Genomic DNA, 14,237 nt, shown 5'->3' on the forward strand with positions numbered 1-14,237 from the left:
GAAGACTACACGTGGACTCCAGACGGTATTTTCCTTTCAAAAGTCTTCATTTGATTTTCGTCAATCTAATATGATTCTTTTCATTCGAAAAATCTTTCTGTTGAGTATAGATCATTTCACAATAAACCTATCGTTCACAATAAAAACCTCACATCAGATTTGAGTCATCCTACGATTTTATCAAATTCAGAAGCGGAGTGATGTATTTATATTTATATAGAACATGATCCGGTGTAGGATTATCCCGTTTTAATGATATTTAATAACGGCTATTTAGATTCATGTAAGATTTTTTTAAGTTTTGTATTTTTGAAATTAATTAAGCGTGTGACGCCTTAAATTCTCTTTCCCTTCTACTCGATGAGTTAAGCTGATTTGTCAGTTGACTTGCGGAAATCTATCACAGTTTTTTTTATCATTGGTTGATTCGGAAAAACTAGTGACCTCGTGCAAAGTAGCTTGTTTTTGTTAAAATCATTTTAATATTTTTTTTCATTCATTTTATTTATTTACTTATCAATATACACGGCACGTAGTGCCTTTTACTTTACAAAAAATACATATTGTGTAGAAATAAGTACTTCAAATAATATTCTGTTCTGAAGTCTGTTCGTCGGCAGTTCATTACAGAACTACGGGACGCGAACCTGGCTTGGAAGGATGCACAGCTACTGGCAGCCGACAGAAATGCCTGAAGGATCTTCGTGAACACCATATGCTCCAACTAGGGAGTGGACATGGATATAAAATAAAACGTATCTATTACAATACCTACATTGTTTTTTTTTCAATTTTTTTTCGTAAGAACTATAGGTGTGCATCTAACTGTATTAAAATCATACAAATTGCCCATTGATCTTCCAGACTTTTCTATGGAGTGTGCGACAATAAAATATATCACTTCCAGCTCACTGGGTCCGGTCCTGCAACCAAAGGGTACCTATATAACATATCAATTGAGCCTGATAAATGACGTCAGAGAAATGAAACCCCGGCTTATGTTCGTGTCCGTAAAATACAACTTGTGAAGGAAAATGAGAGTCGCCGCAGACATCACTCTTTTAATCTGCGGATAGTTTATTCGATTGTTTAATGTTTAACTGTTAAAATACGTTTGTCCGCATTGTGGTCATTGGACCACAAATAGTCAACGCGTTTGCATCACATACAAGAGGTCTCGGGTTCGATTCCGTGAAACCATTAATTATTTTTTTTAAATTGTGTTTTACACTGCAATATTTCATACACAAACACATTTTTTACATTTAAGCACGTATTAGAATTATTATGTATAACAATTATAAATTAGAAACTAGCTTAAATATATATTTTCTTTAATACCCTCGAAATAAATCCGACCTTCTAGTTCTATTTAAAATTCTCAACTCACTCATTGATGCGCATACTACTAATAATCTACCCACTAATGTTAGAGACATTTAAGTCAATATCGAAATGTCACTATCTAAATATTAAGTTGTTTCTTTATTCTTCTTCTTTCCGTTTCATCCCTTTTCCTCTCTTCATAGTCAAGGGTTAATTTTTTGTAGGTTTTATTTTTTTAATCTTTGTTTTTAATTTTGTATAAAATTGTAAGATTCAATTCTTTTTTTAAATTTATTTAATTGATATTTTTTACATGAGCATTTTTTTGAACAATTTTTTAATTCCCGTCAAACTGCAAAGGCATTTTTTTGCAGGGATTTCTCTCTTCAAATATTTTGGTAACACAGTATAATAATGTCTACATAAAAATATAAAAAATCCTTAATACATCAATAATATAAATGTATAAAAAAATTAAATACAAGTAAATCAAGTCTTTTTTGATCCCGAAATATATAAAAATAATAAACAAACACTTTTTTAAACACTGTTTTTAATTGTTTGGTTTCCTTTTTTTACAAACTATGCTTAGAATTTAATAAAAAGATTTTTAAAACCAACTTTACTTTATATTTATTTATATCACTATTCTTTTTTTCGTCCGGGAGTCTATTAATATGCGTGGGAGTATATGCGCCCTGGCCCTCTCTCCATACGCATTTCGAGTTCTTTTTTCTATAAAATTTCCTCTGCAATCGTCTCTTTCCTTAGGCAAAATCCAAACTTGTACACTTCTCATGAAAATGGCTTTCATTTTGCAGAATTTGCTATGTTCATCCAAGACTTTGAACGCTCTTGGGACCACAAAAGAATAATTTCTCTGAGCGAAAGATAAATTAAGATAATTGCATCACAACTATTGTACTGTCTGCCTACATACGCCGCCTCCGGCGCAGACCAAACTGTTTCATTCTCGTATGATGCTATGACACAAAGCGATCCATAAAACTATCGCCCGTTTAAAAGTACACAGCTAACGGCGTGTCCAATCTCTAAGTCTCACTTTTCTTTTTTTATCCACTTAAAAAATGAAGATCGATTCTTGGATATGATATTATCTGAGGCCGTGCTTGGGTTTCTAAACTTTTACATTTCCATGGAATAAACTCACCTTACCGTTTCCGATAACACACCTCGCAAAAACCTTCAAATGTTCCACAACTTCCATAAGGTCGCTACGTGGGATCGTTTTATCTCGTATTTCATCGCATTTGCGACTGTTTCATATCATTTATCAATGTAACCTATTCTTCAGTAGCTTTTTTAAAAAATGCCATTACGAAGTCTTACGGAAGGGGTTAGCGTGTACAACTAAATAATTCGGTTCTTTTATTTTTTATTTATTTATTGAGGTAACAATAATTTACAGGTCAACTCCCATTACGTAATGATAGACTGTAAAATAAAAATAATAAAATTTCGAATGAATATTACAAACAAACAAACAAACCATCACGCCGTTTCCCCGTAAGGGTAGGCAGAGAGGATAGAACGCCACAACACTCTATCTTTGCATACAGATCTCGCTTCCTCTACATTCATACATCTTCTCATGTACGCGCGCCGATTATTCCGACTTTTGACATGTCCATCTTTAAGTATTTGTTGGATTTGGTCATGCCATGTCTTTGTCGGTCTTCCTCTATTTCTGCATCCATCAACATTCGCATTGTAAATATTCTTAGCCGTTCTCTCGCTGTCCATTCGTTCTACATGTCCAAACCAGCGCAGAGCTCCTTTCTTGATTTTGTCGATAATGCTTGTCTCAGCCTTACATAATGTACGGATCTCAACATTTGTGCATCTATCGTACATAGTTTTACCACACATTCGCCTGAGAGATCGCATTTCGACAGCATTCAGCTTACTTTCATCCCTGTTTTTCCAAGTCCATACTTCACTCCCATACATCAGGGATGGGACCAGGACTCCGTTGTGAACTGCCAATTTTTGCCTCTTGTGACAAGCATTTATTTGCCAAGGTCGATTTAAGTGCACCGATATATATAATGATATATGTATAAATGCATAAACCTAACCGCTCACAGATATACACAAAAATAAATTAACAACTATCTCTCAAAACATACTTAAAAGACAGGTGCTAACTGCCAACATAAAAAAAAATATGTCTACATTGTGCAAACGCCGAATTCAGAAAAAAAAAATTATTCTAATTGGAGAATTCTGACTTGCGTGAGATCTAGTTATAGGGGACATGCGTTTTTTAATGTTTTTTTAATATTAATTTTTTTACTTAAAAATAATATTTTGCGTCGTTGTATTACAGAAATTATAATCTTATTAAATAAACCACAATGTAATATAAAATATATTATTTTAAAGAATAGTTATAACTAACGAAAAAACATGAAAAAGGTGTATAAAGTAGAAAACAATTGTAAAATAATTTTTTTTTACTAAGGAATGTTAAAAATGAAAAAAATAATTTCATTAATTAATTCATTAATTCAACTTTATTATAAATGAAACACTCTTATTGTGAATACCTGTGTGGCGTAAAAGTATTTAATGTAAAATCCACAAAGTAAAACCTTAATGAATACGTTCTATAGTATTCAATGAACGATAAAAAAAACAAAAAATATTATTTGCGATAATGATTACTTTTTGCTTATACCGTACCGTTTAAAACAAAGTGGAATAATATAATAAAATAAAACCTTTGACTTTTCTAAAAAAACATGGATTAAGATTACATTTTATTTGATTTTCTAGGTACGGGTGACTGCTTTGTTATAACCTAAAATTCAAAAATTATATAAAAACTTAAAGTAGAAATCACAACCCTCGTCATCTAGTTCTGAGAACCACAAATGGTTTATTGTTTAAACCTGAAAAATATTGTCAAATTACGAAATTAAATTGGTCATTTGAGTAACCCCATTAGTCAGTCAGTATGTTGGATTTTGCTCTTGTTGGGGGTTAGAGCTCCTACCCTAGTTAGAGATGGACAGAAAACACGATGAAGGTGTTATAAGGTTTATTTTTGCATGGCGAATAAATATACGAAACACGAGAGAAGAATAGCGATAATGAGTTGAACTGGCTACACTTGAACTACGTGCTATGACTGAGCGACTGCGTCGAGCTAACTTGTCAAGGCTGACTTACTTGGGCTGACTGGTTTGGGCTGACTGTTTGGGATGACTTGGCATAACCAAGCCCTGAAGTCTCTTTATAGGCCACGTTCTTTTATTTTTTATGTCTCCATGGTGTGAATGGACTGCAGGATGTTGCTTTTTTTATAAACGAACGTTTTATATGCAATACAATTAGTATTTCAAAATATCTTGTATTATATTCAATATAAAATGTTAACTTGCTTCATCGGCCGTTGCTCTATATTTCAGGTCAAATTGTTAAACATTTGTGTAACATCGATTAATGGACTATGACCCCTAAAAGTCTAAACTTTTCAGAAAAACTGTTTTTTAACTTAAATAAAAAAATAACTTATACCGTATTTGGTTATTATTTAGGACCAATTAAATTTTTAGGGAGTTCCAAGAAATACTGATATAAGTAAAGGGTTTTCAGCCGTCAGATTTGCTAAAACTGCGTATAATATTGTTGTACGAGTCTACAATTAATTTTAAAGTAAAAATAAAAATGAATAAATAAATTAATAAATTTTGAATGCCAATATCAATCTCAATTTTGAATAAATCATTCACATGAATCAATTGTTTATTTGTGTCAGGTTTTGGAGTGGGGAGGAGTTCCGCTGACTGACAGAAGTTTCGAGGAGGTGTGCTCTGTAATGGACCGAACTGGAGACATGGTTGAACTGCTGGTGGAACACGCTACGGATCTTAGGATGTGTGACCTCCTGGAGGAGCCGAGGCGTGGAGATCAGCCTACAGGTCTGGCTATTGGTAAGAAATAAATTTCAATCACTTCTCAAAGTAATGAAAATTGATGTAATTCTTTCATTTAGCTAAAATGCTAGTTAAATTGAAAAAAAAACTTGAATGGTTAACACTATTGGTAACGCAAATGCAACAATATATTAAGATATATAATTTTTGGTATGCAGAAAACAATTAAACAGCTTGCTATACTATGGAATGCTACCTTACTCTATGTTCAGGCAGTTAAAAAATACAGATCTATGAATGATACCAGACTTCTTTTAAAAGTGTTTTCGGCTCGATGGCTGCTCTCATGTACAAATCCTCAATAAAGAAATCGAGTGGAAGTGAGTCCACCTCGTTGTGTAATGGTTAGCGCATTCGCCTTTCATTCTTGAGGTCCTGGATTCGTTTCCTGGCAGATTGGATATGAAATATTGATTTTAAAGGTTTTGTTTAAACTGCAATATTTCAATGTTTCTGGACTGGCACCGAAGGGTAGAACTGATCATCGCACCTTCATGAAACAGATAATTGAAATACGGAATATGGTTTACAAATGTAATTTCTTATGCATCATAGATGAGTGTGGGAAGCGGAATGATGATGAATATATTTTGCTATATTAGAATTCTCTGACTTGCAAAAGAGTGGGCGACTTATTTTGTCTAGTACAGAGTTTTTCCTATCATTTTCCAGCTAAAAAGGTGTGTAAGCTTTTGTTTTGATGACGCACGTTTCCATATTTAACAATTGTTCCAGAGCTCCGATCACAATGCGAGTTATTTTGAATTGTCTTTACAGCAAAATCAAATTTTCTTTACGAAAATGTTCATATTAGTAGGCGTAACTTTATACCAGGTTAATAGTAATACCCCCGGAGAAACAAGTCCACTTGGGAGAACCAGAACCATCACCACTCCTCCACGATCAAAATAATTCGAACCTATTAAGCTCAAAAAAATATCATTATTCATAAATTCGCTCTATTCGAAGTCCAGTTGTCTTTTCCTCACAATATCTGGGAGAGAATGATAGAAAAACTATGTTTTAATTTCTAATACATATTCATCAAATTTCTCTTCTACCTTAATCCATCAATCTTAATCTTCATGTTAATCCCGTACTTATTGTGTCGCAAAAAGTTTCTTCTGCTACTGGTATGTGTGTACCTATTGATAATACTTCTAATATTGTAATTCTCAACTTTCAGAGACAGAATCGGACAAGACTCCATCTTCGCCAACTCGCCGGAAACTGCCAAAGACTCCGGTATAAACTCTATACACATACCAACTTAGTTATATTGACTATCATTACGTTTTTTTTCTCATACCAATACAGCTATTTCTAACCAAAACTCCAGTAAAAGGCATTTAAACAATCTTACTAGTTTGTTGCTCGAAGGTAAAATAATAAAATCAGTATTCTTTTCGTATAAACAGTTTTAAAAACCTGTTGAAATAAATCCTGTGTGTAAATCAAAATGGGTCTAATTTACTCTTCGTCTTTACAGTAAAATGCAATTAACTTGCACTTGTTATAATCATATCTGGTGCTAGAAACTTTCCGATTCCAAATGTTATTTTTAGTGATTACAATATTAATGTTTTGAATGCTACGCTAAAACGTAAAATTTATCATCACGCTATAAAACGTGTTTTAATAAGTATCCGTCATTACAGAAGGTTTAAAAGCGTTGTTTGCGATACATAATATGTATCTTAAAGAATATAATTAATATCAATTATTGTATCCATCATGTTATTTCTAGGACGGACGCTGGATTACAATATACTTGAATCTCGTCGTCATATTTTTCTTGGGAAACATTTCTTGAAGCTGATATCTGGAAGTATGTGTTCCATATAATCCAAATATACTAAAATAAATCAGTTTGTATGTTCCCAATAACTATACTAGAGCGAGATCTCATCCACTGTTTTACGCACCCAGAAACCGTCCGAATAAAAGTCAGAACCCGTTGATAGGGCAATTCGCTTTCTAAATACGGCAACTGCACATAATATGGACATATTTTTCTGTACATATCGGCAGTTTAGCAGCTATTTCATTTATATTTATTAACTTTCATTCGTTATGTTATTCTTCCTAAGATTTACAGTCTTCATTTCGTAATTAATTAAATAGCCCGTTTAATAGAGCTGACTAAAATTGTTAAATAAATTGGAAGCGGATAGCAATAAAAAAAAATAAAAGTAAAAAACATTCATTTTTCACAGACTTAAATGTTTTCGCATAAAAGATTTAAATATATCTAAAAAAAAGAATTGTTTTTTTCTTCTTTTAACAAAATTTCGACAAATACACTATCCATTACATTGTTCACATAATAAAGCTGTTTTGTCAACTTTCCCAAAAATATTTCGTTGTTACTTATTATTATAATAATAGATTTGTTGACTATTTTTTTATTAATTTATTTTGAAGGTAAAAAAATAACGTGTCTAAAAACCACGGAACTTAATATGGTAATGAAGTGAAAAAACCTGTGATGCCACCTTTTTTTGAAAATTTGTATCAACTAAATCGATCCGATTCGCTGTATTTTTTAAAATATTAAACCTACAGGAACTTGTGTAAAAAATATGTAACCTTAATTTATTTATTTAAGCCGTTTGTTCATAATTTAAAAATACTGTTAAATTCATTTATTTCTCGGTAGTTCCAAAAGGCACTCTTAAAAAAAAATTGCTTAATCTTTGTGATATTTTCAGATTGAAAACACTCAAGTGGTGCTATGATATATACCGTTTACTTGGAATCCCTCTTTTTTTATTTATATATATTTTCCGAATACTTAACCTTATATAATATTTTATTACATTTATTTCAATACAACTTTTAAATTTTATTTTCTCCATATTTGATTTTTATAATCAGTAGATATTAAAATAAATTTTGAAGGTTAAATTTAAATCTTGGCGTCGATTAAGCTTAGTATCTAAATTTCATCTTTGATGTTACACCCAATTCAAACATAATTAAGTGTCTATACCACAGATGCAAATGAATATAAAAATAAATTATTTTTGGTTCTACCCTTTTTTTATATCTATAATAGCACCATTTAATCTTGATTTAATTTCAACAATTTCTTTGCTGATAAGTGTTAAGTAGTTAACTTCAAAAATCATTATTTATTTTATGCCGTAATATGTATCCATATTCAATATTATAATGTAGTAAAGGGCATGATTCAACATCCATTAATAAAACTATTTCAATGTACATGAAAATATATTTATTTTAATGTTAAGAGAACTCAAATTGAGCAGGTACTACAAAAATGTATGACGATCTTTGTTGGTAGAAAAAATATTTTTAGGGAATAAGTAAATTAAGTTAAATTGTGTTAAGTATGTATGTATGTCGATATTTATCAGTTATAACATAGGTCAGTTAATTTTTATTTTTATAAATACGTATTTTTAAACTATTTATTCGGTGCCAAATTCAAAATCATTAAAACTGTTAAATATTAGTAAATAAACTGTGAGTGATTTCAACAATGTTTGAGTTTGTCCAAATACTTGCAGACTGGCTGGATTTCCTCCCTAGGGAGTTATTCATATTAACATTTATTTCAACAGAGAGGGAAAACATTTTTGAGAAGGGAATGTGGATGTTACACAGTGTGTAAAGTGGCCACTTAAACCAGCCAATAACAGGTCATAAGCCCTATAAATGCCTAGATTTATATATTCCCCTCTCAAAAATGTTTTCCTTCTCTGTTGAAATAAATTTAAATATGTCAGTGATTTAATTTTTTTTTTAAAAAATGCTGTCACAATGACATAATATAATGTTTTTGTGTTTATTTTGTGAGATCGGGAACTTGGTTATTTAGTGTATTTAATTAAATATAGCAATTTATTACGTCTGTTGCATTTTGCAACATGATTTTTAATGATAAAAAATATGTCAAATAATAATTAGGAATACTTAAGTAACCATTTGTTGAGCTGCATTTAACTGTAAGATTTTTCTGACTGTCGATTTTCTACAAAATCTATTTTTACTTAATAAAAATCAAATACATTGTAACTGTCACAATCATTAACATTACGTAATAAAATGCGCATTAACCAAATAAACTTTAAAATTGCCAATGTAAATAATCAAAATATTTAGATTATAGATACTATATTAAATAATGTAACATCTTAAGATTAGCAAGTATGAATGAAAATAATCAAATTATTTTACTGGCTATTTTTATTTTAACGATTTAGAAATACGTTTCCTGAAAAAACTAAATTACTTCTAAGACGTGAGATTTTTTTCAAAATGTTATTATCGTCCAGGCCCACGATCACAATGGGAAGTTAACGAATGTTATTTTCAGTCGTCTTTAAAGTATAATCGAATTCTGCTCGAAAATGTGTATCCATTTGTTTAAAAAATTTAATGATCTCCATCAGTTAGCTGTAATAGAACATGTAAAGAAAAAAACAGGTATAATATTCCATTTTTACACAGAAAATTCGGCTTTACAGACAATTCGAGACTACTCCCATTGTAATACGGGCCTAACTCGACCTTCCATCAACATATTTTTTTGTGTTCCTTGGAAACAGCTAAATTACAGTACTAACTGGTTAAAATAAACTCAAGTTACCATATTTCTCTGTACATACAAGTATCAAATTCAATATACTTTTACATTTCTGGAAATAGACAGTACTTGTTTTAATTATTTACTAATGTGTGTTGTAGCTACTATTTCTCATCATTTAAAAAATAAAACTCCTCAAACCATCGAACTCATTTTATTAGTGAGAAATGTTTTTATAAAAATGAGTCATATTTTATACAATTCATTTAATCCAATTGGGTACCTTAAATGAAATTTTCCTGTTTTTACTTTAAATCAACTTAAATGTAATTTCTGGAAAGCTTTATATTTATAAATAGTCAATTATTCACACTTACTCGCGTCATATGCATTATCAAACTTTTAAATGAGCCCATTGCATGTTGAGTTAACCAACTAACAGAGTTTTAAATGTACAAGATTTTTTATTTTTCTAAAATGTTTTGATATTTTTTATATATTTCTTATATATACGGCCTAAGCCAATTAAATTACAACATTATGTGAAGATACATATGAACGAAAAACTGAACAAAAATAACATAAAACTATGTAGCAAATACAAACAAGGGCAATAAAATAATGCTTTTATTGTCCTCGTTTGCCTTTGATTTTAAAAACTTGATTAACATCAAGACTTTGAGCTAACCCATGTTAATCCAACTTTGTTAATTGCAAAGAGATCGATGAAAAGCCGGTATATCTATTCCAGAGAATTCCTCGTTGTGAGATGAATTTTCTGATCTACATATTCTGAACATTGAGGCATAAAAACGAGAGTTGCTCTTAGATGATTTGATAAATAGCAGCTTCTGATGATAAGGTTAGGAACATAAAAAGAAACGGATTGCAACATAGATGGAACAGAATTAATAAGTGATTAATTCTGCTTTTAATAAACATAATGTTTCGTACGTAAAAAACCAGGAAGATATGGTTTTTGCATTATATTGATTACAGAAATGTAATTAATATAAGCAATGAGTTTACTTCACTTTTAAAATGAAGGTTAGTTTTTTTAACTTGTGATGGGCTCAAACATAACAAAAACTGCACACCTACAAAAGGTTTACATATCCAGTTTTATGCAATTAATTTATTTTCTGGAAAACGCATCACTCTAATATATTTTTTAATTGTTACATCTGCGCAATATCTCAGTATCAGGAAACAAAAATTTAGCATGTTTGTAAATACATTTGTTAACAAATTATGTTGAGAAGTTACGTAATATTACATGAGTATAATGATAATACATATATTAAAATTGTGTCAGTTGGGAATCATCCACTGAAAATATTATCATGTAAAATATATAATGTATTAAAAATATTGTGTTACCATAAATTATTAGTACTATCAAATATGTAAATTATATTACAAGTTCATCTAATAAATATTATAATCATTGAAAAATAAGATTTTTCCATTTGTAACATGCCATTACACACCTATTTCAAACATCTCATATTTATTGTTTGAAATATCTAATTATTTTACCTGAGGTAAATTACAAATCATATTTTTTAAAACAAAAACTTTACAATTTTTAGTATTATTTTTATATTTTAGTCAAAAATCTTTCATTTTTAATTCAAAAACAGTATTAATATTGAGGTAAAGAAATACAGCCATACCGTTGTCAATTAGATACTTTAGTCTTGGTAGCTTTATTAAAATATATTTATTAAAGAACAAACCACTTTGAACTTGAATGTATTATGTTTTATTGAGTGAATAATGAAGGTGACATTCCTGAAGAAGACATTGGATAAATGGGTGAGAGACATTAAAGATTATAAAGTAAAGCACGATGCATAACTAACCTAAAGTTTAATTAGTGTAACATAATTATTGATAATATCACTTGCCCTGCATTGCCCCAACTGGCACGACGTTCGGATATGTTATGATTATTTCATTTTTATTTGGTCAAATATGCAATGAACTCATTGATTTCAAACCCTAGTATTTAACCGTTGGTCGACGCACTGAAATCATCCTTCAAATGAAATCATGAACATTAATTTTGGTTATAATTCAGCGATCTTTCATCAAAACATAAAAAAGAAGTTTTATTTGTCTGTTATTTAAAATTGAAGTAAACTTCAAAATACATTTTTCGTATCTGATGAATTCTTTTACAATAGTTTTCATATTTGCATGAATAGATACTTAATATACCTACCTAAACAAATTTAGATGCTAAAATAGTTTTTTAAATGAACCATTTTCCCTTGCATTTATTTCGGAAAAATCACGACAATTTTTGTCGCAACAATGAGCTCATTGCAAATAGCTAAATATAACCTTTTCCATTCTTGTGCTTGCGTGAAGCCAGTAATCTGACATTCTGGTATGCCTTAGTGAATTAATAATGGCACGTTGCACGTATTAGATGAAGAAATAAGTTTTACTTACTAATAAATATATATGAAACCGGTGATATCGAATAAAATATGGGACCTTGCATTTCTTTTTTCCATAGAGGCCCTTTACTTTTTAATTTTTTCTCATTTTAAGGGCGAATGCTCTGCTTATCTTGCTTGATCAAACTAGCCACAAATCGGGGGATATTTTAACATATTTTTATCACGTCATGGGGGTTATTGGCATGATTGTGGAATCTTTTTCATTTAATTGGATGTTTGTAACATTTTTATATATTTATCAAATCAATTTCTAACTGAATGAAAGTAAGCAACTATATTATGATTTTTGTGTGCTCTATGCAATATTTACTTCAAAAGATATTGTCGGATGCAAATATTTAAAAAAAAAGATTTCTCGTAGTATGAACTTACTTTGGAAATAAACCACTTAAAAGATGTAAAACTGACTAATGAAAATAATAACACAAAATGTAAGAAAACATTTCAGTTTATCAATTTATATTGTATTTCCAATTGTACAAATTGTATCAATAGTCTAAGTGATTCTAACATCTTAAACAAAATTGTATTGTTTCAACTATGTCTGTTGTAATTACATTTGTGCATTCTATGTTTTACCTTTATAAATAAAATAAGTATTCACTAGCCTTATTTAGCCATAGAAAAACGTAATTGTATATCGCTAATTTGCTTTGCCAACAGATAAATCAGAAATGAAAAGATTTATTGATATCTTTGTCGCTTAAAGCAACCTTCTAGACCTTTAGAAAATTATACAGTTATAGAGTTTTAGTCAAGCAAGGAGCTTTCGTCTTTACAGGTGAAAATATGCTTAAGCATCTATAATATTTATGTCGCTTTCTAGCAAGTGAAAAATGTAATCAGATGTCTACATATCCAAGTAAACTTAGCATGCTTAAGTTACAAAAATTTCTAATTAAATTGAATTCAGGTGGTATAGCATTTAAATGAAACAATTTCTATATGAGAATGCCTTCGCTGTTGTAAATGCATCAAAATATTATATTTATGTATCAATATCCATACGAGCATCTTTTATAAGTAATTCAATTATTGTTCCGCTGTATTGTGATTATATATTCCTATAATATTAACCAAATGTCCGTCTGTATACATATGTGTCGTTTTAGCTTTATTGAGATACTCTTTATATAATTTGCCTTAATTTAGAAATGATATTTTCATCAGAATGCATATTATTAGATGTTCCTCAAATCATAGCCCACGTTTTGTTCATTTCTCGGTCAATTTCATATCATTTTTACTTTGTCATATGAATTTCCAACAATCTTAGCATGTAGCACCCTGAGAAATTTAATCAATATAAATGTTTTCACTTTTTATTCAAATACACTTATTCTATCTACATATGTTGCAACTTCACCAAATATGCGGATGTTTTTTATTTTCATGAAATTATTCTACTCATAATACCTACCTTTTAAATTTATCAGTGATGCAAATAATCAGTTACTAAACTGGTCATGGAAAATTTCAGTCATTTAATTTATAAATTATTCACACACCTTTTGGTTTATTTTCGGTGCTATTTTTTACTTTAAGATTTAAAAGTGTTTCTCATAAGTATTTAAAGGTTAAAACTATTATTTCAATAGTTCAAGACCGTTATTTTTAATTGATCAGAATTCAAAATACTGACCGTATTCTTCTTATTAATAATTACGAAGATCAGTTCTAAATCTGGCGTCTCCTCGTTCAATCCTAGGTCCTTAAAGAGCCTGGCTAGCGAGTGGAGAACGAGTGCTCTAATATAAAATATTGCCAAATCTCCTCTTCTTAGCCTAGGTCTTTGGAATTCACACCAAATAAAATAAACAATAAAATGCCAAAAAGTGATCACTAAAACCAGTAAATTAAATTACATCATCATATTATTTGATTGAATCGGCATTCACTTCGTAACACTTCATTATACATTATTAT

The 14,237-nt window shown here is 30.0% G+C and overlaps 1 protein-coding gene across 1 annotated transcript in view; it reads left to right on the top strand.

Annotated features, from left to right (window-relative positions):
• Positions 1-14,237, top strand: part of LOC148275850 (regulating synaptic membrane exocytosis protein 2-like) — a 65,534-nt gene that overhangs the window by 27,147 nt on the left and 24,150 nt on the right. Inside the window, exons 3-4 of the mRNA XM_088235118.1 lie at positions 5,111-5,285; positions 6,475-6,533. Coding sequence (XP_088091244.1) covers positions 5,111-5,285; positions 6,475-6,533 — 234 coding nt within the window. The remainder of the gene's footprint in view (positions 1-5,110; positions 5,286-6,474; positions 6,534-14,237) is intronic.

This window comes from Micrasema longulum, unplaced genomic scaffold (genome assembly GCF_059751315.1).
Source record: "Micrasema longulum isolate JH-2025_06_02 unplaced genomic scaffold, ASM5975131v1 h1tg001332l, whole genome shotgun sequence".
In the NCBI taxonomy this organism is placed as follows: domain Eukaryota; kingdom Metazoa; phylum Arthropoda; class Insecta; order Trichoptera; family Brachycentridae; genus Micrasema; species Micrasema longulum.